Raw genomic sequence first — 26,194 nt, forward strand, 5'->3', positions numbered from 1 at the left:
ACAAACTCAAACACTGCAGAACCTTTAAATGGAATCATAATACATGTTATTCAAAAGTCGTCTTTCAATACTCTGGACTCAGGAGTCTTGAGGTCACCGTATAGTAGACAGTAGATCAGCAGCAGCAGCAGCAGCAGCAGCAGCAGCATTAACTGTACTGTAGATAAGGAGGGCCACATGAGGGGCCAAAGCACCATACTGAGGAGCCAGCCGTCACTTCTAATCTGTATTTCACTCTTTGTAGTTGAAGACCAAAGCCTCCAAAATCAGGAGGACGTCACATGATGATTCTCTGGAACAGCAGACTTGTGTCTCCATCTGCCAGACTTTGTTTTGAACTTAAGTTTTTTAGGTTTTTTTTTCCAAGAATCCACATAAACCACACAAATAGAAGTCGCAACAACCAAATAGGAAATGTGTATACACACAAGAAAATAAAATAAAACCAAGACATAAAGCAATACCTGCTTTAATGCTAGTGTGAATGCTGTTAGCTGAATGTGGTCGCTGAAGATGCTAGTGTTGATAGGTGAAGATGCTGAAGCCAAAATGTTAGCTAAAGGCCAAATTTGCCACAAAAAAAAAAAAAACTGGAAAAATGTCTAAATTAGCCAAAACAGCTAGCATAATGTCAAAATATTAGCTAAACTCCAAACTAGCCTAAAAAGAATCTGGAAAAATTAGAAGTTTGCCAAAACAACGAACATATGGCAAAGATATTACCAAAACTCCACATTAGCCAAACAAAAATGGAAACATTTCTAAATTAGCCATTAGCAAAATGCTAAAATATTAGCTAAACTTCAAATCAGCCTGAAAAACTGGAAAGATATCTAAATTAGCCAAAACAGCTAGCATTTTGCTGAAATAAAAGATAAACTCCAAATTAGCCTAAAAAAGTTCGTAGGTACTGAACATTTTAAAGCTTGAATGGTGTCTGTAGCTGAAAGTAGAACAGAAGTTCACAATTTTTAAAATGAACAACATTTTTGAAGGATTTGAGCAGTTTCTCATTCATTTCCTATGGGGCAAATTTTGCTCAATATTTCAAAAACTATATTCATGAAGACCAAAAGTACATAAACCAATAAAATAAAATACAAAAAAGGGTGTGACAAATGCAAAGGCAGTTATTTTTGTTTAAGTATATATAATATATGTTATCGCACAATGTGAAAACTATATCATGAGATATAAAACATTCCACATCTCTTTTCCTTTGTTAATCTCTGATCAAACAATGACTATCAGATTTAGGATCCCCTCCATGAAGTGACTGTGAAGTCACTTCTGATGAACATATTTGTAAGATCTCCAACATTCATTTGATGTTTGTACTGTACACACATCCTTATCAAAACCAGTTCAGGTTCTGCCTCATGGGAATGATCTGGACTATCATCTGGTTCTGGAGTTTGGAGCAGACTAATCCACGCTCCAGAGCTCTGTTTAGTTCAGTTCCACATGAACTGAAATCACACAGCCGTCCAAACACTGAAACAGTCGCACACTCCGGATTTACTCATCTTTTCATAAATTAAAATGATTTCAAATAAGTAATCAGAGTATTTTTTCTGAGGAAAAATGGTGTGTGAAAATCCACATCGACGGATGTTCCACCAACAGGAAGACAGACGGATTTCCAGCTGCAGAAAGATCTTTATTCCAGCTTCACAGACGGCAGTTTACATCCCCTTCCTCCTGTCAGGTTCAAAGTTTACAGGTTAGAGCGCAACAGAAGAAAAGACAGATCTTTGAAGCCCTGAAGTGTGACGACAACAGAAGAGATTAGAAAAAGAAGGATTCCTGCATTTAAATGACCAAAGACCCTCCATCTAAATGTCCCCCCACCACCTTCAGCTTAACCGACTGTAAATTAAAGAAGAAAATTCTGTAAAAATGTTAAAACATTTCAGAGAAAAAGGCGCCACCAGCTGGAAGAGTCTGTCTTCAAATCTAAACACAAAAAGTTTTAAACGTTGCAGCTAAATTAACGAAACGCAAAGACAAACGTAATTCTGACAGAGCCAGCCGAGTACCACCAACACTTAGAAAAGGAGTTTGTAATAACAAAACCTCCGGAAGCCCAACAGGTCAGCTTTAGTGTTTGAACGTCTGTAACGGAGAAGAGCTTCATGGAAATGAGACTCTGCTGGTGTTCGGTCCAAACCAGCCGGTCAGCGTGGAGACGCTCTCCTGGCGGAGGACACGCCCACTTCTCCTCTGAAGCAGGAGTCTGAGCCCAGCCGGACCTCCCTCCGCTTCCTGGTCTGCACACCAGTTCATGTGGTTTCACAGTTTCCTAGTCCGAACAGGGCAGGGTGGATTGTGGGAGGAGGGCGGCCCATCATCAGGAGGAAAGGACTCGAACGTAGTTGGCGGGATAGAGGCCGACCTGCCCGCTGCTCAGCTGTCCTTTACACCAGCCCTGCTCGTCTTCCTCCCCCAGCTTCAGCAGCTCCTCACCTGGACGGAAACAAGGATCCACTTTCACACCTGCTCACGTTGCTGTAATGTCCACGAGTGGACAGCAGGGGGAGCAGTCGAGCATCTTCTCTGAACCAAACACTCCTCAGCTTCTCTCTGAGGTTTGCATGGAGGAAACTAAACCACTGAAGCACTAAAACAGCTCAGCTCCATGTTTACACAACTATGACACACTACACACGAGCTCCGGGGGCTCTCTCCTGCTGCCACGCTCTTTTGAGAACGCTTCTGTGCAGCTCAGTCCTCTGCATGAGGGAGGTTTGTGGACAGAGAGGGGAAGTCCTTTCTTGTAAAATAAAAGCCAGAAAAACATCCATAGTTGTCTAATGTTATAGTTCAATCCAGACCTACTCCTGTGAGAATCTAACATAATCTGGTGGTGAATGAATGAATGAATAATTTGGGGGCTCGTCCGGGATATCCTTTGCCTGTGACAATTGTGTGTAACAGACAGCAAAAAAATCAATCTAAACACACAATCACACAAAATCTCCACACAATTTTGTGTGTTTGCAGCACTGATGCACTTCATGAGTCCTGTCATTTCTTGGTAATAAAGCCACTTTTGTTGTTTTAGATTCATGTTGAATCAACTTTCATCTAAAACAATGTTTGTGCTGAAAGAGCAGAAAAACAAAGAAAAGACTTAAAGAAAATCACCTAGAAACTAGTCTACATGGTTTCATTTTCTCTAAAAAAAGGGAAAAGAGCGTCTGTCCACCACAGAGGCCTTATAGCGGCTTAGTACCTGCTTTGAAGCTGAGCTCGTCCGCCTCCTGACCCGTGTAATCATAGAGAGCTTGGACCGGCACCCCCTCTGCACGCCCCTCGTCCAGCTCGAACTCCCCCACGCCGTTCACAGCCTTCTTCGGACTCTCGTCATCTGACCAGTCTGAAGAATAATCCTTCACCCTGAAAAGACCAGCAGAGAATCGGGTGAAAGACTGAACCCAAATGCAGGCGACTTCCATACATCTAGAGCATCAATCTCACAGGGACCGGAAATAAAAAACACACCTGAGGTCACGGGCCGAACAGGATAAAACATTTATTGAACACTCTAAAACTACATTTTAAAAGTTTAAAAACCTAACTTTTTAACATAATTATGCACTAGATATATAGTATTACCTGTGATAATACTAGTGTCAATGCTGTAAGCTGAATTTGGCTGCTAAAGATGCTGAAATTGATAGCTAAAAATGCTAAAGCTGATAGCCAGCTAAAATATTAGCTAAATGCCAAATTAGCCAAAGAAAACCTAAAGAAAAAAAGTAGGTTAACCAAAACAGCTAGCATGTAGCTGAATTATTAGCCAAACTTAAAATAGCCTAAAATCTGGAAAAAGCCAAAATTAGCCAAAACAGCAAGCATGTAGCTGAAATACAGTATCAGCTAAACTCCAAAATAGTCTAAAAAGCTAACAGAATGGCAACTTTTAAAACTATTAAACCATAAACTTTTAACACAATTATCAATAATAAAAATGCAGGAATATTATTCCAGAATAAATCAACTTAAACCTTAAATAACTTTCAATATTTTACTCTCCATAAAAATGTATTTTGTCAAAATTCTACAAGTTAGAAAAAGGCTAGATAACATCAGGTCATTAATAACAATAAAATAAAATGACCTAGAGGGCCAGATCCGGCCCCCGGGCCTGGACTTTGACATGAGATCTACAGTTTCAGACTGAGATGGTTCTTCTTCATGGTTGACTTCTGAAGCATTGCAACATCAGCAGCGTTGGAGTCACAGCGTGCAGGTTGAGGCAGCAGCTGGACGCCTGAGGTGATGGTGATGCAGAAGCATCGTGTTCATGACTGCATCCAGGCTTCCGGCCTCAGCTTTTGTTTGCTTTTTAACTTGGAAACAGCGACTGACCCAAAAGCTCAAATGAAAGCTGCATTTAAAACTGCAGGAGCAGAGATTGCTTCATACTCCTCCAGTCTAGCAGCGTCGATCTGGTCTCTACATTCAAAGTTCTACTCTAAATCCTTCACTCCTGTCTTTCTTTTCCCTCTATGGTTCCTCTTCTCCTCAGAAGTCCAGATTCCACCAGAACCATGTATCTCAACAGCACCGTGGAGGTCATTGTTAACCCAGACCAGGGGTCAGCAACCTTTAACAGTAAAAGATCCGTTTGGACTGATCAGAACCTAGGTTTTGGTTCAAAAGTTTGAAGCCTCTCTTAGATGAAGTTTATTTAACTAGTTTTAAGTCAGTTGGTCATTTCCTTATTAGTTTTGGAAGCTGAAGCGTTCCATGAGGATGCTGTCCGGTGGGGAGGTCTCGAGGGCCTCTGCTCTTATCTCTGAAGAGACTCGCAGACATGATTGTAGTGTTTAGTCTGCAGTGAACACCCCCACAGATACAGGCTAATTGAAGGCCCACACAATCCTCAGCTCCTCCTTGTTTACATCTGTGTGCTCGTGCACAGGAAGATCTTTCTAATTAAATCCAAAAGGAGTTCTGCGCACAAACAACTCCACAAAGAAACCTCCAGATCATCCTCAAATCTTCTGGAGTGGTTTGACCTCATTAGGAACAAAGATCACACTTGAATCGAACTTTGTAAGAAAACTGGTCAGCTGATGGAAGAGTCATCATCACCTCTGACCGTTTTCACGCCCAACGTTCTGAATAAAATCTGCTTCCGTCTTTATTCCTGAACATGATGCTTGTTTACATGTTGACATGAGGCTTGCTCCTCCCCCACCTGCCAGTGTCCAGGGTGATGGGACTGGGCGGAGCCTCGACTCCACCTGACGAGACGATGTTGGTGAGAGTGACCACGTTCTCTTCCGAAAGTCTTCCTCGCTCCTTCCTGCTGATGGAGCGACTCGCTTCAGGAGACCATTCCTGCACACGCACAATGAACACACAAAACACACAACAAAGATATCTTTAGCTGAATCAGGATCATTTCCAACGTCTTAAACGTTGTTTTTGACCACTATGATTTCTTAAAAATATATTGTTTTCATTCAGTTTAGTTACTTTCCATACAGTTACAGTTTTATCACTAATTTCACTCTTTATGAAGAAAATGTAAAGATTTATTATGTGTATTGTTTATATTTCTCTGTTTGTGTGTCTGTGTGTTTTTTCTGTCTTTTTTGTTGTGATTGTTGCTCTGCGTTTTTCTGTGTGCATTTCTCCGTGTTTCTGTGTGTGTTTCTGTGTGAAGACAAAGGCCCTCTGTCTGCTTGTGAGCAGCTCTGTGGGAACGGCGGGAGATTCCTTCGGGGGCGGAGTCTCTGCTCTCTTCTTCCTCCAGTTGAGGAAAAACTCTGAAAAAGTTTCAGTGTGTGCCAACACAAAGATGATCTGCTGAGTCAGCTTCAGTTTCACACTCCACTTTGTGTTCTTCTCGTTCCAGAGAGTCTGACAGGAGATTCTGGACCGTTTTTCCTCTCAGAATCGTTTTAAAATCGGATCAGAACCACTTTAGAAAGAGCAGTTTGCTGTAAACATTCTAAACAAACAAATCACTTCTCACTACAACACAACAACACTACACAACACTACAACACTACACATCCGTTCTTCACTCTGACTGTCAGTCACATTTGTTCCTGTTTTGAAGAGACTCTTTATGTCACTTTATGTTGTTTTTGAACTTGGAGCACAAACCAGATGCTGCTGAGAAGAAAAGTATTTAGAATATTTATTCATTCATGTTATTCATGTATTCAAACAATTCAAGTAAAAGTAAAAATCTGCTGAATAAACAAACTGTTAAAAGTGAAGCGTGAGAAGCAGATTTAAAAAAATAAAAACAAATCTGAGGTTAGTTGTGATCCCAACGCTGAGTTCACTCTAATATTTTCCACTCTTGATAATCCTTAGATTTATTTACAGAAGTAAGAAAATAAAAGTATTTTCCTCTGAATGATCTCGACAGGCGACCCTGAACCTCTCGGCTGCTCCGTCAGCCTGAGCAGGAGAAGCTGCTCAGATTGATGCTGTGGAAAACTCCACCAGTCGAGACGCTGTGATGGCCTTTCCAGCAATTCATGCGTGTGCGGTGGTGTGTGCGGTGGTGATGTGCGCGGTGGTGTTGTGCGCGGTGGTGTTGTGCGAGGTGGTGTTGTGCGCGGTGGTGTTGTGTGCGGTTGTGTCGTGTGCGGTGGTGTTGTGCGCGGTGTTGGTGTGTATGTGCGGACTTCTCCGTCTCCCAGCACTCGTGTCTGCTGCAGGTTCAGTGAAACCCATCAGGATCAGCTCAATAGTAAATCTCCTGATGATTTTTTTCCAGTTTGTAGTCAGAATAATTAAGTTCAGCATCAAATGGAACATCAACAACAGCACACTTGTGGTTCATCAGAGGACTTTCCGTCCACCCACAGACGTGTGTTGGAGCAGATCCCCTCTTTGCAGTGTTCTGTGTTGGCCGTGTTGGACCCGGTTCCCCTTCCACTGTTGTCCCTCTCAGACACGGGTCTCCTTCAGACCTGCAACCCCTCAGCTGCGCCAGAAGCCTCTCTGCCAGGCATTGCAAGTGTTTTAAGCCAGCGGCTGAAAAGTTTAAGGTTCTGGACCATTCTGGCCTCCGGAGACAGAGGAGGGGGAAAATCCTCAACCTCCTCAGAAAGTTCTGTGGAGAGACTTGCATCACGTTGCCTGGCACCACAAGAAATGAATTTATCCTTGTGATATTAATAAAGTTCAATTCTACCACTCTCCATATTGAAGACCCAGCTTACGCTAGATAAAGGTATCCTATCTGTCAATCATAGATCCAAGCCACACCTCAGCCGCTCAGTCCGGCTCCATTAGCCCCGCCCCCTTTTTGGCTTTTTTTTTTTTTTTTTTAATCTGGGCGGAGAATGGAGTCAACCTCCAACTGCCCTGTTTGGTTACCTTTTAAACCAGGGGTGTCAAACTCAATCACACGAGGGGCCAAAAACACACCTGATGTCGCAGGCCGAACAGGATAAACATTTATTGAACATTCTAAAACTACATTTTTAAAACTTTAAAACTGTAACTTTTAAACATAACTATGAACTAGATATATAGCATTACCTGTGATAATACTAGTGTGAATGCTGTAAGCTGAATTTGGTCCCTGAAGATGCTGAAATTGATAGCTAAAAACACTGAAGCTGATAACCAGCTAACATATTAGCTAAACACCAAATTAGCCTAAAGAGCTAGCATTTAGCTAAAAATATTAGCTAAACTCAAAATAGCTTAAAAAGTAGTCCAAAAAACTAACAGAATGACAATTTTTAAAACTTTAAAACCGTAACTTTTAAATATAATTATCTGTAACTTTTAAATATAATTATTAATAAAAAGGGAGGAATATTATTCCAGAATAAATCAACTTAAACCTTAAATAACTTTCAATATTTTACTCTCCATAAAAATATATTTTATCAAAATTATACAAGTTAGAGATAAGCACAAGTTAACATCGGGTCATTAATAATAAAATAAAATGATCTGGAGGAGTTAGTGTCGCCGTGGTCAGTCATGCTGAGAAGCTTAAGGCTGTCTCTTGGCGGCATTGGCGTAGCAACAGACTCGCATCGAAGACAACGACCCTGGGAGAGCAGAGGTCACACACCCAGGGGACAAGAGGTTCAACCACTCCCCAAAACACAACAGAACGAGAACAACACTACGTGGATGGAGGTGACAACAGGAAACCGGACCCGGACCCCGTCTTCTGAGTCCAGAGGTTTCTGTAACTGGGAAGCCCCTCCCCCATTCTTCTGCTCCCATTAAAACAGTCCATGCAAAGACAAAAAAACATGCAGAGGAGCTGTCTGTGTGTGTGCATTTGTATGTGTGCATGAACAAACATGAGTGTGTGTGTGTGTGTGCATGTGTATTTGTGTGTGTGCACGTCTGGACGATATGGTGCATGTGTGTTTGTGAGACATTCCTGGCCCCACTCAGTGTTCTTAGAAACAAACCACGGCATTCACTGTAAACCTGTTTAATATTCCCTCTGTCTCTGAGCAGCTCACAGCCGTCTCTAAGCCTGTGGTGACCCCCCCGTCCTTAAAGTGAACGTTAACGGCTCATCTGATCAGGACTGACCTCCCTCCCTCCAAACCAAGTCCTCCGGCTGTGAGGGCCTGCCCCCCCCCACACACACACTCCTGCTTTCATCAAAGCCTTCCAGGAAAATCCAGGGAAAACAGATTCAGTTTTCCGCACCTCGAACTGCGGCCAGTTCATGCTCATGCCGGGTCCGTGGGCGTTCCTCCACCAGCGCAGGTCTTCGCTGTCGTTGGCTGCTCGGATGGTCTGACCCAGGTCCCGGTACAGGCCTTTGAAGCTGAGGACGGAAAGAACCGCCATCAACACAACACAGATTTTATTTGAATATTTTCACCTCCACTTTCACCAAAGCTAGAACTAAAACGTCAACGATTCGTCTGGGCAGATACAAGAGATTTAACTGAAAAGGGATGTAAGAAGCAGTCAGCTGGACTGAGCTCAACAGCTTCTCGAGTCTCTCCTTTCTGACTTGTGATCACAACACTCTTCAGTCTGCAGGATCACTTCAGTTTATTAGAGCTTTTCCATTAACTCAAAAACAAAGACATTTTAAAGGGTAACCAAACAAGACAGTTGGAGCCTGAATCCAGTCACAGCCCAGATTTGAAAAAAAAATTTAAAAAAAATGCAAAAATGGGGGCGGGGCTAGGGGAGGCAGGCTGAGCAGAGGAGGTGTGGTCTGGATGTGACTGACAGTGTGTTTAGCTTGAGGTAGCTAAAGGATCTTTTTATTATTGTCTCAATGAAAATAATGTAAAAAAATCTAAGCTCAGCAAGCTGACTTTTTCTAAGAGCCAGTTTAGCGAGCAAGCTCTGTTGTTCTTTGTGGATGTTCTTGGCGTTCTCAGCATCAACATCGCAGGGTGACACGGCGTTGCGGGGCGACCTCCGCTGCCCTTCGCCACGCGAGGCAACCCTCACTGCCATTGGCTTTACGGGATGACCACCCCTGCCCTCGGCGCCACAGGGTAACCTCCGCCACCCTTTGGCATCGCGAGGCGACCTCAACCGCCCTCGGCTTCACAGGCCGGCCTCTGCTGCCCTCAATGTCACAGGGTGACCTCCGTCGCCCTCGACTTTGAGGGTTGACCTCTGCCGCCCTCGGCGGTGTGGGGCGATCTCCGCCATTTTGCCGTAGCAGAGCAACCTCCTCCGCTCTCGCCGTCAACATCGTGGAGTGGGCTCCGCCGCTCTTGTCGTCACGGGGTGAGCTCTGCTGTTTTCAGCGTCGCGGGGTGAGCGCCGCCATCCTCGGTGTTGTCAGCAGAGCTCAAATGGTCGCGTGGTGAGCTTCAACTCCTGAGCATGTTGAGCACTCAAAGATGGGCGGGGCTTTTATAGTGGAGCTCAGAACATGATGACGTGAAACTTCTGGGACTTACACCAGTTGAAAAATCACAAAATTCAACTGTAATACCTCATTTCAACCTGTAGGGGGCAGCACTCAGAAGGTTTTAGACTATAATTTTAGGAATTAAACAAGTTTGTTTTAAATTGTACAATATTTAGCAATGACCAACAGACAGCACTCACAGAGTCCCATTTACAGAGATCAACAGACAAAAAAAAGTTGATTTAGGGTTTGGTTACCCTTTAAGGGAGGCATTTATGTTTTAGGTTATCAAAGCCAGCTGGATGACAGGCTCTGTGAGTTCCTGTTTGTGAGTCTTTGCTCAAGTTTCAGGGTGGGGCTGCTGAGGGGCCACAGGTTCTCTGTCATTAGCTGGGATGGCTTAAAGCATCGTTTTCCACCACAACGTCTTTCCCCAAAACACAGCAGCAAAAGTTTGTCAAATCAATGAAAGTTCCAACACAAAGTCCACTGCTGTAAAACCAAGTTTCTGAAAGCTTTTAAAGGTCAACATTAGTCCTATTTGCTCTTGAAACTAAGCTGTTTGACTGAAACGAGAGGGTCAGCAGTTAATGGATGACAGCAGGAGTTTTCCATTAACTCCTGTGTACACACATTGTCAAACGATACCAGTGAAGCCCCGTGCTGCGATTCTTAGAGGAATGTGGTGTTTGTTGGGGGCTGTGTCGTACCTCTCTTTGGCAGACAGGTCGAGGTGTGTGTGGATGTCCAGGAGAGCTTCTTTGAAGAACCGTAGCCTCTTGCGCTCGGCCTCCTGAGTGAGGTCAAACACCTGCTCCATGTCCTCCATGTACCGAGGGTTGCAGCGGTTCAGCTCCTCCAGGGCCTTCTGGTAGCGCTCCTTTGCCTGACAAACAACCACACCAACACACATTTCAGCAGCTGCATGACCCCCATTTAGAAAACTCTGGGTGTCCAAATATGTACAGTTGTGTTCATACCCGTAATGAAATGAAGATTTCTTGGTCATTTTCATTGAATATTAATGATAAGATAAAAAATATTTTTCCACTCAGTTGGTGGTTGTGTCAAGCCATTTATTGACAAAGCATCTTGTTTACTCTATAAATCAAAATGACAACAGAAACTTCCCAAAAGACTCTGTTCAAAGGTGCACATACCCTGATGACTTTGTTCTGAAAATCTGGACACAGGATGATGCTAAAGGTTTGAATGACAGCTAAAGGTAACTACCCTCCCCTGTGACCCGTTTGCCTGTAATCAATGTGTGAGCACAACAGGTCTGAGAGTTTCTGGACTCCTAACAGACCCTTGCATCCTTTATCCAGAGCTGCACTGACATTTCTGGGAAAACTAAAGGGCTGTCAAAAAATCTACGGGAAAAGGTAACTGAAAGCAGTAAAGGGATACAAGAAGATATCCAAAGCACTGAGAATGTCAGTCAGCAGTGTTCATATAAAAAACTTCTATACCATGAACAATCCACATAGAAGACTCTACGTAGCAATCTGCATCATGGATGCTCTATGTAACAACCAATCCAGATCAACAATCTGCTAAAGGATCCACATAACAAACAGACTATGTATGATCAATGCACATAGTGGATGTTCTATGTAACAAACGATCCAGATAACAAACAATCTACAAAAAATGCCCTAAAGAACCAACAATTTACACACACACACCCCAATGAAATGAACAATCATAGTGGATGCTCTATGTAGAAAACAATCTGCAAAATATAATCCAAAAGAACTAACAATCCGCATAACGAACACTCTATGGAATGAAGAATCCTCACAGCCGCTGCTCTACAAAACGAGAGATCCATAAAATGAACGCCTTAGGGAACAAACAATCCACATGACAAGCACCCTATGGAATGAACAATCCACATAGTGGATGCTCTATGTAACAAACAATCTGATGATGGAGTCTTTATGTAGGAAACAATCCAGATAACATACAAACCACACAACAAACACCATTAAGAACCAACGATCCACGTGATGTAAACTATCTACACAGCAGACGCTGTATGTAATAAACTGTCTGCATAATGGACGCTAACATACAATTTGCAAAAAGAACACCATAAAGAACTAACATAAACACAAACCGAATGCCCACTGGAATGAACAGTCTACACAGCTGATGATCTACGTATCTGCATAGCGGACGCTCTACGTAACAAATGATCCAGGTAAACAAAGAAATTCCAGCTATTGATTCCTTTAGTTCCTCATTCTTGTGGCGTTCCCCTTGGCTCTGTCATAGGACCCTTCTGTCTTCTACCATCAACTTTTGGTTCCATGAAGTTTCTGTCTCAAAGAAGACTTTTTTACATCATCTTTGTTTTATGAGGGAAGTCTATTTAGAGTGACTCGTCTTTTTAAATGACACTCTGATCACACAGAGCTCTCTTGTCCAGTTCAGATCCAGCTGGGGCCATCACCAGCTTCACAGGACTTTGGGTCAAAGTCCCGAAGAAGTTCCACAGAAGTCCACATCACTCCTTTTTGTCTTTTTTACAGCACATTCAGGTTTCAGAATGTTCACTAAGTACAACACGTTCTCTAATGTAGATCTCCACACGAGTTGTTATTAACATCTAATTTATGACTATGTGCACAAAAACAGCACGTTTAGGATTTCAAATATTCAGTTAGCTTACAGTTGAGAGTTAACTTGGCTCATTTATCAGCAAGTATATAAAACCAATGACCAAAAAGGCTTTCCAATGGCTTATTTTATCTGTTTAAATTCTCACAATCCTGGATATTCATTCTTAAAATCGACTTTGCTAACACAGTGCTGCCTGACCCGACTGTGCTTTGGCTGATCCAGACTCGGAGGATTTCCCTGTTTTTCCCTCATCTCCTCTATGGCTGTAGAGGCGAGTCCAGTCATGTTTCAGAGGCAAAAACACACACAGGTTGACTTACCGGACCCAGCGACACACCCAGGTGAGCTCCAGGGTGTGTGTGCACGTGTGAGTGTCGTACCTTTTCTGCCTCCTCGCTGCAGCGCTCCGTGCGGTTCGTGTATTTGCGAACTTCCTCCTGGGACTTGGTTGGGTCGGCCTTGGCGTGCGTTTCCCTGTTGGCTGCTGTCCACTCCTCCTTCTTGGCCTGATGGTAGCTCTTCTTACTGGAGTCCACCTGGAACACACACCAGAGGAACACTCATGGACCGGACAGCTACTCATTTTCTGTCACCAAAAGAATTAAACTCAACAACACAATAAGATGACAAGATAATTAATTTTAGATTAGAAAGGTCAAAAACCAAAGATTTGGAAAGTATTTTTGAACTTTATTCAACTGTTCTACATCAATTAAAATAGGAAACATAAATGTTTAACAGCAGTTTTTATCTTCTAATCTACTGAATGTCTTCATTTAAAATGAGAAGCCAGTGCAGGTCTCAGGAGTCAGACAGGAACAAACAGCTAAAAATGTTAGAACATTTAAGACAATTTAGTTGGGAAAATATCTAAGACAATATTGATAATAATGGATTTGATTTCTCAAAGCGCTTACAACTTCAAACTTTATTGGTTTTAGGAAAGTGACCTGATCACATGGAGGGTGGAGTCTCAGATGAACTGGGAGAAAGATTTGTTTAAATATTTTCAAACACGACCGCAAAGTTATTTCAAATCCCAAATCTACAGAGCAGAGAATCAACTTGAAAAAAACTGAAGGAATCTCTGTACGTCAAGGATGAGGGCAAGCATGGCTATAGGACAGGGATGTCAAACTCAATCACACAGGGGGCCAACATCCAAAACACCCCTGAGGTCGCGGGCCGAACAGGATAAACATTTGCTGAACACTCTAAAACTACATTTTTAAAACTGTAAAATTGTAACTGATAGCAGAAAACGCTGAAGCTGATAGTTGAAATTGCCGAAGCTGATGCTGAAAACGCTGATATCTGGAATCACTGATGGTGATAGCTGAAAATGCTGAAGCTGATAACCAGCTAAAATATTAGCTAAATGCCAAATGAGCAAAAAAACTAAATAAATAAATTAGCCAAAACAGCTAGCATGTAACTGAAATATTAGCTAAACTCCAAAATAGATCAATAAAACTGAGTAAATGGCAAAATAGTCCAAAAACTAGCAGAATGACAATTTTTAAAACTGTAACTTTTTAACATAATTGTGAATAAAAAGGGAGGAATATTATTTCAGAATAAATCAACTTAAACCTTAAATAACTTTCAATATTTTACTCTCCATAAAAATATATTTTGTCAAAATTATACAATTTAGAAATGAGTGCAGGGTGACATCAGGCCATTAATAACAATAGAATAAAATGACCAGATATAATTACACGGAGGGCCGATCCGGCCCCCGGGCCTCAACTTTGACACATGTGCTATATATAGGGATGTCTGTGGAGACTTTGAATCCCACTTCAGAGTTACTGTGTCAATGAAAGTACTGAATCATCCAGAACACTTCAGAGGAGGAGACCTTCTAGAACAGTGGTCCCCACAGCCCGTTCTGTGGGTCACTCGGTACCGGGCCGCAGACCAAAAAAAAGAAGTACACGCAGTAACTTAGATTATTTCCGTTCTTTCAGCTTTCAGTTCTTTTCTGATCCTGAAGGAAGTTTTATTTTGGAAAACTGTCTGATTCTGTTCACAACATCCGTCTTGCTCTCATGAAAGCTACCAGCATGGCTACCTGGACTGCTAAGTAGCTCAAAGCTAACAAAAAAAAACACACACTAAAACTTATTTGGAAAATTTCTTCAGGGAGAAAAGAGCCAGTCGGGAAACCTCAGAAAAGCCTTGGACTTCATAACAAGAATAATATTTCATCATCTGCATTAAAAAAATATCTACCGATATTTTTAGACTTTTGAAAAACAAAATTTCTTGTAGTATCATTTTTTTAATAGATCAGCAGAAACATGAAGGTTAAAAAAGCCAACTTCAACCCCGATCGGTCAGGTCCGTGGAAAAGTCTCATTTAAACCGGTCCATGGTCTGAAGTAGGTTGGGGACCACTGTTCTAGAGTGTTCTCAGAGTTATACCATCTCTGATAGGACTGTAGGAGCAGCATGCTTAGAAGCAGAAAGGTCTGCTCCCCTCCAGAAGACGTCTGGTCCAGCAGGACGATGAAGGACCACAAACTGCAGGTAGCATGGCTTCATCCTGGAAGTTTGAAGTGACCTGCTGCAGTCCACATCCTTCCTTCACGTAAAACATCTGGAGCTTCACTCAAAGAGAGAGAAACACTGATCCAAAAACCTCAAGCTCTTCTAAATGTCTGAAGAAGGAGGAGATGCTGAGCCGTGGTAGCCATGGTAACCAAGCTCCTGCAGCCTCTCATTCACACTTCTTTTCCTAACCTTTTACCATCCGTTTTAACATCAACTTCAAAAGCATTTAAAAGCAGGATGTTTACAGAGGAGGAATATCAAACACAGACGCATCTCCTCCATAAAATCCCTTCCCGACATGGGCGGAGCCTCACCTCCTTCAGCTTGCGGACCCAGGGTTTCTGGGCTTTACGGAAGCCGTCGTCTGCCTCCTTGGTTTCTCGGAGGCCGCCCATCATCTGCTTGTGGAAAGCGTCTTTCTGCCAGTTGCGCACCTTCTCGCTGTCTTCAACCGCCAGCCGCTGGCGCAGCTCCATGTGCAGCTCGCTGAGGCTATCGGCCGCCTGCATGAAGGCGTGCCACGCCTTCTCCAGGGTGCCATACTGGGGCCCTGAGAAAAACATGTGACAATGGAGTTCTTTCTATTGGAGTCCTGCTCATTTGTGATAAAAAGGTCAAACATTTAACGGTGAAAACGGACCTTTTTCCACGATGCCCCTCCACCTCTTGGCCCAGTCACTCAGCTGGAGCGAGTAGCTCTTCTCGATCTTAGCTCGTTCCTGAAAGCAGCTGATGAGCTCGCTGCAAAGCCGGTGACCGTCATCGATTCGCTTCACCGTCCTTTTGTAGTTTCCAGGCTGTAAAAACGCCAATCAGCCATCAGTGAGGACGACACCGAAACAGATTATAGTAGACTAGGTATAACTAAAGGAAGTGGAGAACCACCATCTGTCTGACATATGTTTGTATCTGTGAGTCAAGAATCCTCACTAACCTAAGATTTATGAACAACAAGAGGAAAATAAAAGGTTTGTTCTTATATTTTCCCCAACAAATAAACATCTATTCTATTTTTCAAAACTGTATTTGATCTCAAATCAACACAAATGCATCAATCACTCATTTTAGTTTCAGATCTGAGTTTCATAAAATGCCTGATCTTTGTGCGGACTCTTTACATCTCCTTGCCTTTATAAATCACTCCAAACCGACGTTTACGTCCAGAAACTTCAAATTTTTTGCTGGAAAATGGTGAAAATTCTTGAAAAACAACCATGTGGGTCAGGGGTTCAACTCTCAAGACACTCAACTCCACACTGGTTTGAACGAGCTGAATGATGAGCAGCAGCCTGAGTGCAGTGAGGGTAACTGTGTGACTGAGGAGAGGCTTTACCTCCCAGAAGCTGTCCGAGCTCCCGAGTGTGCCCAGGTCTCCATTTGAAGACATGTTGGGGTCAGCCTTGCAGCACAGAATGATGGCGGCTGCACAAAACACTGTTGCAAACAAAAGGAGATAAAACAGATCAATACATTCAGCAGAGTCCATCAGTCAGTCTTTGCTCCTCAGGAACAGAATGCAAAAATCATTACAACTCGTCTAATCACTTTAGTGTGACAGACGAGCTTCTTTTGCTGCTGCTTCACTGGTTCTCACCTCAACAACCATAAAACAGATGCTTTTTTTACCTGAAATTTCTCAAAAAAGTGAAATATTTAAATATTTTCAAGTCAAAAGACTGACATCCAAACATAAATGCGAACAAAAAAACTGTTGCGAAGAAAACTGAAAAAAGACAACTTAAGATGTCACTCATTTTTTTGACATTCATAAAGAAAAAAACAGAAAGGTCTGAAAAAGTTCAAAGAGATGTATGAAATTGATTCTTGAACGAGCATAATGATCCAGGTCTTACAGGTAACCATCAGGTCTGCAAACACATGAAGTGAGGAATGGGATTGATCTCCAACTGTAATCTCTGTAAAGCTTGAGGGCTGCCTGAAACCAGGAGTTTGGATAAAAAAAAATAGTTTAATGTATTGGAAAATGTAATCCCCAACAGGATTTGAAGAACCCATCCTTTTTTTTAAACACCAAAAGTCATTAGCAAAGCAGTTGTTTTAAATTAAAAAGCTGTCATTTTTTAGAACATATTAAACTATTTCATTCATTCATTATGAATGAGTATTAAACTATGTTCAACAAGTGTACGACCGACTGGACGAGTGGACAGACAGACGGATCTTATCCTTTCAGTAGACAAACAGGGTAAAAATCAAACAAAGTCGGCAGCAGTGAAAGGCTGTGTGGACTCAGGGTTTAGGCTGCTGTTGGGAGTGGTACATAAAATATCAAATTTAAAACTCCACTTTTCTCAGTCATTCAGATTATCATGTCAAAGGTCATCTTGAGAGTCAGTTTACCTGGTCTGGTGCGTGATAAACTATGTCAGGCACTATTAGCCTATAAAACTTTAAATTAGTAAAATAGGCTAACATAACACCAAAACAAAATGCAGAATTAGCTAAACAGAAAGAAAAAAAATGAAAAATGATTATTTGGCCAAAAAAGTTAGCATATTGAAAAAATATTAGCTAAACTCTAAATTCTGTGACAGACTGGCGACCTGTCCAGGTGTACCCCGCCTTCGCCCATCAGCAGCCGGGTTAGGCTCTGGCACCCCCGCGACCCCGAAAGGGAAGAAGCGGACAAGAAGATGAATGGATGAATAAACTCTAAATTAGACTAATAGAAAATCAGTAGATGCCAAATTAGTCAAAACAGCTTTCATGTTGCTTAAACATTGGCTAAAATCCAATACCCTTAAAAAACAGTAATGGCAAAATAGCCAAAAACGCTAGCAAATTGTTAAAATATTTCTCCAAATTATCTTAAACATAATACTAAATTCGTCAAATGACTTAGCATAATACAAATATGATAGTTAAATGCAAAATTAGCACAAAACACTGAAGAAAAAATTTGGCCTAAACAGTTAGCTTATTGCTAAAATATTAGCTAAATGCCAAATTAGACTAATAAAACCTCAATAGATGCCAAATCAGCCAAAAAAGCTTTCATGTTACTTAAACGTTAGCTAAGATCCAGTACTCTTAAAAAAACCTTTCTATTGTCAAATTAGCCAAAAAAAATCTAACACATTTTTTAAATATTAGCTAAACTCAAAATTAAACTAATAGTTCCTCGGTCAAAATAGCATTCATGTTGCTTAAACGTCAGCTAAAATCCAATAAGGCTTAAAAACACAAGTAATGCCAAATTAGCCAAAAATGCTAGCAAATTGTTAAAATATTTCTCCAAATTATCTTAAACATACTCATTAGATGCTAAATTAGCCACATGAGCTAGCATAAAATAAATATGATAGTTTACTACCAAATTAGCATGAAACACTAGAGAAAAAATTAGCTTATTGCTAAAATATTAGCTAAATGCCAAAATGGACTAATAAGACCTAAGCAAAAGTCAAATTAGCTCAGACGTGAAAAACAACTTAGATTTTTGTAGGTTTTTAGGGTTTTTTTAAGTCCAGAAGGGAGGGGGCGGGGCCATCAAACCTAAGACAACAGTTTGAATGCAGTCATCGGGAAAACTTCTCCCGGGGTACACCTCTCCAAAGACCAAAGCTCAGGTCCAGTTCGGCTCGGCCCAGGGCTCAAGACATCTCTAAGCTGATGAAAACAGATCTAGGAGACACACAACTCTGTGGTCTTTCTTCAGATCTTGGTATCTTCATCACAAAACTAAGACTAAAATATGATTCGTTTTATTTTTGCTTTCCAGGGTGTGCTCTATTTATAGTGCAATGTCACATGATTATTCTTTACAAACTTTTTAATGCTCAGTCACAATCATCTTGTGAACATTTTGTTTGATACGTTCCATCTTCATACAATTTCATCAACAATATGTGTGCTTTGCATATGCCAAGTGGACACCATCTTCATGGATTTGCTGTCTGAAAATACTCTGTAAGAAACCGTCCCACCCGGATCAACTGTGGTATTTCCCTCGCTGTAATAACACGTTTGCTCACAGCCTCTCAGCTCTGGGAGCAGCGCGGCGCTAACATCAGCTCAGCTGTAACCTTGGTGAGGTCTGCAGGGAACAATGTGGTCCTGCCAGCAGTAGAAGTCAGGGCGAGCACTCGCATGTATCCCAACCACATTTTAAAGTCATTATATATCATAAATCTGTACGGAAGAGGGGTTCGCTGCTTGGTTCATAAGGTATGCTCAAGATTGGGGAAACGTTTGCAGATGGACGGAGTAACCCTCATAGAAGTGTTGGAGATTACAGAACCGTGTGTTTCAGTGGCAGGAGAGGAGAAAGTATGCTGGAAGAAGGCGAGGAATCTGCCATGAACGTGTCACAACATGTAGTCGAAAAGCTGGCTTTGCCTTGGGACGCTAATTACAACCTTTATAGAGCAGAAACATCACTGGGAGCGACCAAATCATCTGAAAACTTCTCAAGATTCCTTGAGGGTCATATTTTTAAGGCACTGTCTGATACCAGCGGGCCAAAGTGGCGAGGAGCCATGAACAACACCTCTTTGAAAGACTTCGGGTGGTCGTGGTGCAGCGGTAGGGCGGTCGATTCCTGATCAGAAGATTGCAGGTTTGATTCCCGCCATGTGTCGGAGTGCCCTGGGGCAAGACACTGGTGCTAACCTTGGTGCCAGATTGGCAGCGGTGCCACCATCAGTATGTGGGCCTTCAAGGAAGGTAGAAAAGTGCTATACAAATACACGCCGTTCACCATTCCGTACAGGAACGGGTAAAGATTCAAGAAGTCGTGGAGATGAACTGGCCAAATGTCGTCTACTGACAAAAACATCCATCCTGTATTTTGAGCCATTTTTGGTAGTGATGATTACAGTGAGCAACACTTGTGGCAACAATCTGTAGTGAAAGAAATCTGGTCTGCCCGACAGGAAAGATAGCTAGCTCTAAGACAGCGCTCTATGTCACAGAAAACTTGACTTTTTAAAAACAACAATTCAATTAAAACATTTTTAAATATATAGTTTGTCACTGAGCTGTTCCTGTTATGATATTCTCCAGTTTGACTTAAGGCTTAACCGGACCTTTTGTCTCCCTTTTGTAAACAGCTTCCTCAGTCCGTCACCTTAAAGGATTGTTTCCAGAGGTCAAGTCTCCAGCCGGTTTCTAATCCTGAGAAGACTATGTTTGAGCACTCTCCTCCTTCTTACGGTGGGGTGAGAGGTAGCACATAAGGGTGCATTAAAAAGGTATCCAGATGAATTACAGGAGGGCTTGGAGGTGGTAGACAGGCATAAGAAGGTGTTGGGGGGTGATTAGACAGTTTAGCAGCATACTGAGGTGTTACGGGGTGTTGGGGAGGTTAAAATTAATTAAGGGATAGTTCATTAAGAAGTGGTACAGAAGCATACAGAGGCATTACAAGGGGGGTTGGAGATGGAACGGAGGTGTGACAAGGGGATTAGAGGCAGTATATAGACATGCAGAGGCGTCATAGTGGCATTATGGGAGTTTAGGGGAGGAGCAGATGCATGGAGAGCTTTGTAGGTCACACAGAGACATGGAGAGGCATTACAGGAAGGTAGGAGTTGGTCCAGAGGTCTACTGAGGCATAAGACAGTGCTTCAGGGGTTGAAAGCGGTCCATAATTTAGTGATACACCAGTACTGCAAGAGTTCCTTTCACTGACTGAAGTGTTTCAGAGGTAAAATTCATGAGGGTCCAAACATACAGTCGTGGGGGGGTTGGTTGTAGAGCAGGGACAGTCGCTGCTTGTTTTCCAGCATACCATGACCAGATGTGTTCTGATTGGTGGGACACACCTGATCCATGTCATCAGCTGTGAGTTTGGCAACGATATCTAGAAAACAGAGACACAGCGGCCCTTGAGGCCCGAGGTTGATCACTCCTGTTGTAAAGTGTAGAATGTATCAGACTCATTCTAATCAATAAGTGTGATCAAACTAGGGGAATTGCTGGGCTCAAGATGGTCACTGCATTTCCCCCTAAATCTTACGCTAGGGTCACACTGGACGTGGGTGTGCCACAAAACGCCGTGGAGTGGAGAGCGTGCGGCATCCGCGCTCTCCTGCAATTCACACCAGACCCACAATTTTCCACGAAGGTCGACAGGCACTTCTGCTTAAGCAGGGGTATCAAACTCAATCCCACAAGTGGCCAAAATCCAAAAAAGGGGGACAAACAGGATAAACATTTATTGATCACTAACACTACATTTTTAAAACTTAAAAACGATAACTTTTTAAAATAATTATGAACTAGATGCATAGCATTACCAGTGAAAATGCTAGTGTAAAGCTGAACTTAGAGAGGCTAGTGCTGATAGCTGAAAATACTAAAATTGATAGCTGAAAATGAAAACATGAAAATATCCATTAATTTGGCATGTAGCTAATATTTTAGCTGGTTATCAGTTTAAGCGTTTTTAGCTATCAATTTCAGCATCTTCAGCAGCCAAATTCAGCTCACAGCATTCACACTAGCATTATTGCAGGTAATGCTATATATCTAGTTTTAAAAATGTAGTTTTAGAGTGTTCAATAAATGTTTATCCTGTTCGGCCTGTGACCTAAGGTGTATTTTGGATTTTGGCCGCCTGAGTTTGACACTCCTGCATTAATCCATCCATCAACCCACCCATCATCAATGGCATGTCCTCTAAAAGGTCATGGAAGTTCCTCGGACTCCAAGTTGTTTTCAAGTTAAGGCAGGACACTCAATGAAACATTTTAAATCTTTGAAACAGATACAAGACATTTTTTCTTGAGTATAAGTTACCACAACGGCTACTATGTGTAGAGACACTGCCAAATATCTATCAATTAATTAATAATCCAGCAGCGTTCATTTAAATATTCATTTATTTTATCAATGTTTGTTCCAAAATGTATATAAATTATGGTTTGGATGTGAACATCTTTACATACCAGAATATTCTGATTTAAACTGAGAATAGAAAAAATATACATTTCATACATTAACAACTAACAGATGAGCTGTTTCTATGTTTAAACTAAATAAAGTTCTTAAAAAGAATTAATCTTCGAATTTCCTCAGTCAGTATTGGATCATGGAAGTTAAGATCGATTTAGATCAAACATCTTAACCCAACTTTACTTAATGTTTTATTAAATCCATCCACACAAATTGTAAATACAGTGAAATGTTTTATCTAAAAATAGAAGAGTGTATTTTAGAAAAATGGGCATTTCCTTATCTGGCGCATGGCTTGTTGTGAATGTGACCTTATCCTGCCTAAGCCAATCAGACTGGAGTTTGTTATTTGGGGCACGAGCTGGTCAGATCAGGATACCTGAGTGCATGTAACCAGCGAGTCATTTTATTTTGGTCATTTGATCTTCTTAGTTAGACGCCCAAGCTCGCAACATTGAAAGAGTTTTTTAATACAAAGAAAGATCAGCTGTTGTCAGCTCAGCTCCTGCAGGTGAGGCCAAAGACATGCTCCTTCCACAAACAAAAACACAAGAGCTCTAATGTTCAGAGGAGTAAATAATGCTGGTATTCATCAGAGGTTCCCCTGAAACAGGTCTGCTAAAGATGACAGGAGGAGGCAGACATGACGGGACTCTGATTGTTGGTTTATCAAGAAGTGGGTCAAGCCAGTGATGAGGAGGAGGAGGGGATGAGGACGGAGTCCAGACCGTATAAGCTCCACTGGAAAACTCCCGCCCATTAATCTGATTATTGGACAGCAACAGTTTCCCTGCAGCGGCAGGCGCCAGACTCAGCGATGCCACACAGGAAGAGGCAGAGGCCCACAGGAGCGCCAGAAACTCTTCTGCATTCCAGGCGGGTGTGAGGGCGTGGGCAAACATGGCAGGCCAGGGCTCCAACCCACGTAACCCTCGCTATCCTCACCATGTGTACATTCAAAGTGGGGTCATCTGGACCCCACAAGACAGCGTGCTGAACTTATTTTCCAAGGGTTTTTTTTTATCTTGACTGGTGTCTGTGGCACATATAAAATCCTGTCCACATTTGTCATGGGAGGGATCACACATCAATGTGAGGGAGGGGTCATCTGGACCCCATAGGAGAGCACGAGGGTTAAAGCAGGCAGTGATCTTCTCATTGATGCAAAGGTAGAAGGTGAACATCAACAGAACTCTTGTTTCTGTAAATGTCTCTGTCTATATTAAAGCTGCCACAGACGATTCATTTATTAGCTGACTAATCACTGATTATTTTTTCTGATTAGTCGACTAATTGGGTCATGTGCAAACTGGATGTAAATCACACATCTTAACCATCATCAGCTTCAAACTAACTAGAAACTAGATATATATCATTACCTGTGATAATGCTAGTGTGAATGCTGTAAACTGAATTTGGCTGCTGAAGATGCTGAAGTTGATAACCAGCTAAAATTTTAGTTAAATACCAAATTACCCTAAAAAACTGAAAAAAGCCTAAGTTAACCAAAATAGCAAGCATACAGCTCAAATATAAGCTCAATTCCAAATTGGCCTAAAAAACTGAAATAATCCTAAATTAGCCAAAAAAGCTAACATGCAGCTAAAATATTAGTTAAACTCCAAAATACCTTAATAAACGCCATAAGAGTCCAAAAAGCTAGCAGAATGTCATTATAACTTTTAACTTTACTACACTCTGACTCCATATAATATAAAGTAACGACTAATTGACTGTGAAATTAGTCGTTGACTGTGCTAATAGTCGATTAGTCGACTAATTGTGGCAGCCCTAATCTCGATGAAAGAAGTTTGGGGGAAAACACAAACGGAAACTCTTCAGCTCATTTTTGATGCAAGAATTCATCATTTTACTGAGAGAATTGCTGTGGTGTTCAGCTTAATTTACTAGTGATGAGAAAAGTGAAATGGGCTGAAAAGAAATCGGAATAATACATTAATAAAATCATGAAGTTGTTAATGAAATTGGATGGACTGTGTTTGGGAATGAAAGCCAGAGGTTATGTCAAAAGCACCAAATACTCCAGATAAGGAAACCAGGTTAGCAGCTGATTCCAGTCTGATAAGCTGCTAAAGTTAGCAACACTTTCTATGAATTGAGGTGTCTGGCTTAAAAAAAAGAGATGTGTGCTGCTGCTCATCTGGGTTTCATCTCCATGGCAACCATTTTGTGTTTTGGTCACCTGGGAGTGACATATGGCATGTTTTGTTCAGCTTAGGCCAGGGATTCAGACGTTAAATTATCACAACATTCCAGTAAAAATGTGTGAACATCAGGGGAACGCCACTTTTACGACCTCACCACACTAACGGCGTTCAAAAATCTACAAATCTAAAATCAACATTGTAGCACAAGCAGCTTCCCAGTGATCCTCCTGGAGTTAGGACTCAGTAGGTTCAAATCTTTAGGAGGAGTTTACATTTGTAGAAGATACTAAAGGTGATTTTCTTTAGAAAATTAAAGATGACGGTCGAAGGTGGTTGTAGACTTAACGTGGCTATGTGTGTGAAATTGCTGAAACTAAAGTTATTTTTCCCCAATTTGTTTAAGAATTTAAAAATCTCCACGTTTCACACTTTGCCACAAAATGCCCACCAACCTAAACTTCTTTGGATATCGCTAGCATGTTTTTTGGCTTCATCAGTGGACGTTAGGTCTCGGTTTCACCATTAATTTCCAGAATCAATTCACCGGAGCCTGGATCGATTATATTGATTGCTTCAATCCACATATTTAAATTTGATTCAGTTCAATTTTGAGTTAACACTGTTTACACATTTAGACAAATTTGTTTAGAAATACATTAATAACCTACTATTGTTTTGAAGATTTTCTTATTAATCTGATACAGTTTATATACTGTAAAATCTATTAGTGAAATTATAATGAGATTGTTATTTAGATTCAGTGTCACATGGAGGCCCAATCCGAATTCTTCCCTTCTTCCTTCCCCTTCGTGTAGCCCTCCAAACGGAGAGTCATGAAACAATAGTGTCTCATATTTTGGACGTCACTGTCGTTTGATGACGTCACCAACAATCTCCGGTCTGCTAGTGTTAGTGCGGGACTTCCAGCACTCAAAACATCGGTTTTATAACTTTAAAAAGGTCATGCTACAACAAAAAGTCATTACTTACATTTAAAAGTAAACGTCTGAAGTTCAGAACACACTCGTGTGGAAAAAAGCACTCCTCTGAGCGAAGTGATTTACTCTTGCGATGGAGGACTTTGTATCTCTCTTTTTGGAGGGTGAAATAAAAAAAAAAATCCCAGACACACTTGCACTTAAACTGCCCCTTCAAATGGAGAGGGGAAGAATTCGGATAGAGTCGGATTCTCAAACGGAGAAGCTCCAACAATTGTTCTGCTTCTCCTGGAGGGCGTTTCAGTTTGGCCACTAGGTGGCGATCGCGCTATAGCATTACACCTTATTCTAGAAGAAAAAGAAAGTATGAGATAAAATAGTTTCTTTAGACCAGGGGTAGGGAACCCTGGTCCTCGAGAGCCACCTTCCTGCATGTTTTCCAATATACCTGCTCTGGCATGTTCTTATTGGCTGGACACACCTGAACCTGGTAATTGTCATGATTTCCTACTTATGATGGAGGTTCAGGTGAGGAGACTCTTCCCTGGACCAAGATGAAGTAATTGAGCATTCATCCCATTGTCTTGAGGAGTTGATTTGGACGTGGATGGAGAAGCAGATGACTGTCCATCTTTGATTTCATGGTTTCTACCAGCAGAGAAGGCTCCACCATCGGTAAGTTTTGGACAGTCAGTCAGAGGCTGTAATAGGTCAGTGAGGAGTAGCAGTTTTCATCAGATAGAGGTCCCAGACACAGACAATCCATGTCAAAAACCTGGAGCTCCATAAAACAGAAAGGAAAAAGAACCTCACTACTCATTCATAGTCAAACTGTTGCCCCTTTTTCTACACCCTTGTCTGTGTAAAAGAACTACCCATAAAAACAGTGCTGTCCCTGGGCGCAGGCAACCTAGGCAGCCGCCTATGGCGCCATCTGCTTGGGGCTGAAATCACAATATTATATAATTATTGATGTTTTTTACAGTTTCAGACAGCACTCATTTAATTTAAAAATAAAAAAAGGAATAATCAAAAAACAAATAAAATAACTCAAAAGTTTGTCATAACCAATGACTTTGCAGTGCAGTGCCTCTCCATTCCTGATGCTGTCTAAGCTAGGTTGGGGGGAGGAGAGGGGT

General features: G+C 41.7%; 1 protein-coding gene across 3 annotated transcripts in view; it reads right to left on the reverse strand.

Moving 5' to 3' along the window:
* Window positions 1-1,639: 1,639 nt before the first annotated feature.
* Window positions 1,640-26,194, reverse strand: part of pacsin3 (protein kinase C and casein kinase substrate in neurons 3) — a 30,585-nt gene continuing 6,030 nt past the window's right edge. For all 3 annotated transcript variants that reach the window (XM_024263074.2, XM_024263073.2, XM_024263071.2), the window contains 9 exons: window positions 16,365-16,465; window positions 15,672-15,828; window positions 15,346-15,581; window positions 12,853-13,008; window positions 10,555-10,730; window positions 8,668-8,788; window positions 5,210-5,352; window positions 3,236-3,399; window positions 1,640-2,466 (listed from right to left, as the gene is read on the reverse strand). In XM_024263074.2, the coding sequence (XP_024118842.1) occupies window positions 2,351-2,466; window positions 3,236-3,399; window positions 5,210-5,352; window positions 8,668-8,788; window positions 10,555-10,730; window positions 12,853-13,008; window positions 15,346-15,581; window positions 15,672-15,828; window positions 16,365-16,418 (1,323 nt within the window). In that variant the 5' untranslated portion in view covers window positions 16,419-16,465 and the 3' untranslated portion in view covers window positions 1,640-2,350. The remainder of the gene's footprint in view (window positions 2,467-3,235; window positions 3,400-5,209; window positions 5,353-8,667; window positions 8,789-10,554; window positions 10,731-12,852; window positions 13,009-15,345; window positions 15,582-15,671; window positions 15,829-16,364; window positions 16,466-26,194) is intronic.

This window comes from Oryzias melastigma, unplaced genomic scaffold (genome assembly GCF_002922805.2).
Source record: "Oryzias melastigma strain HK-1 unplaced genomic scaffold, ASM292280v2 sc00236, whole genome shotgun sequence".
In the NCBI taxonomy this organism is placed as follows: domain Eukaryota; kingdom Metazoa; phylum Chordata; class Actinopteri; order Beloniformes; family Adrianichthyidae; genus Oryzias; species Oryzias melastigma.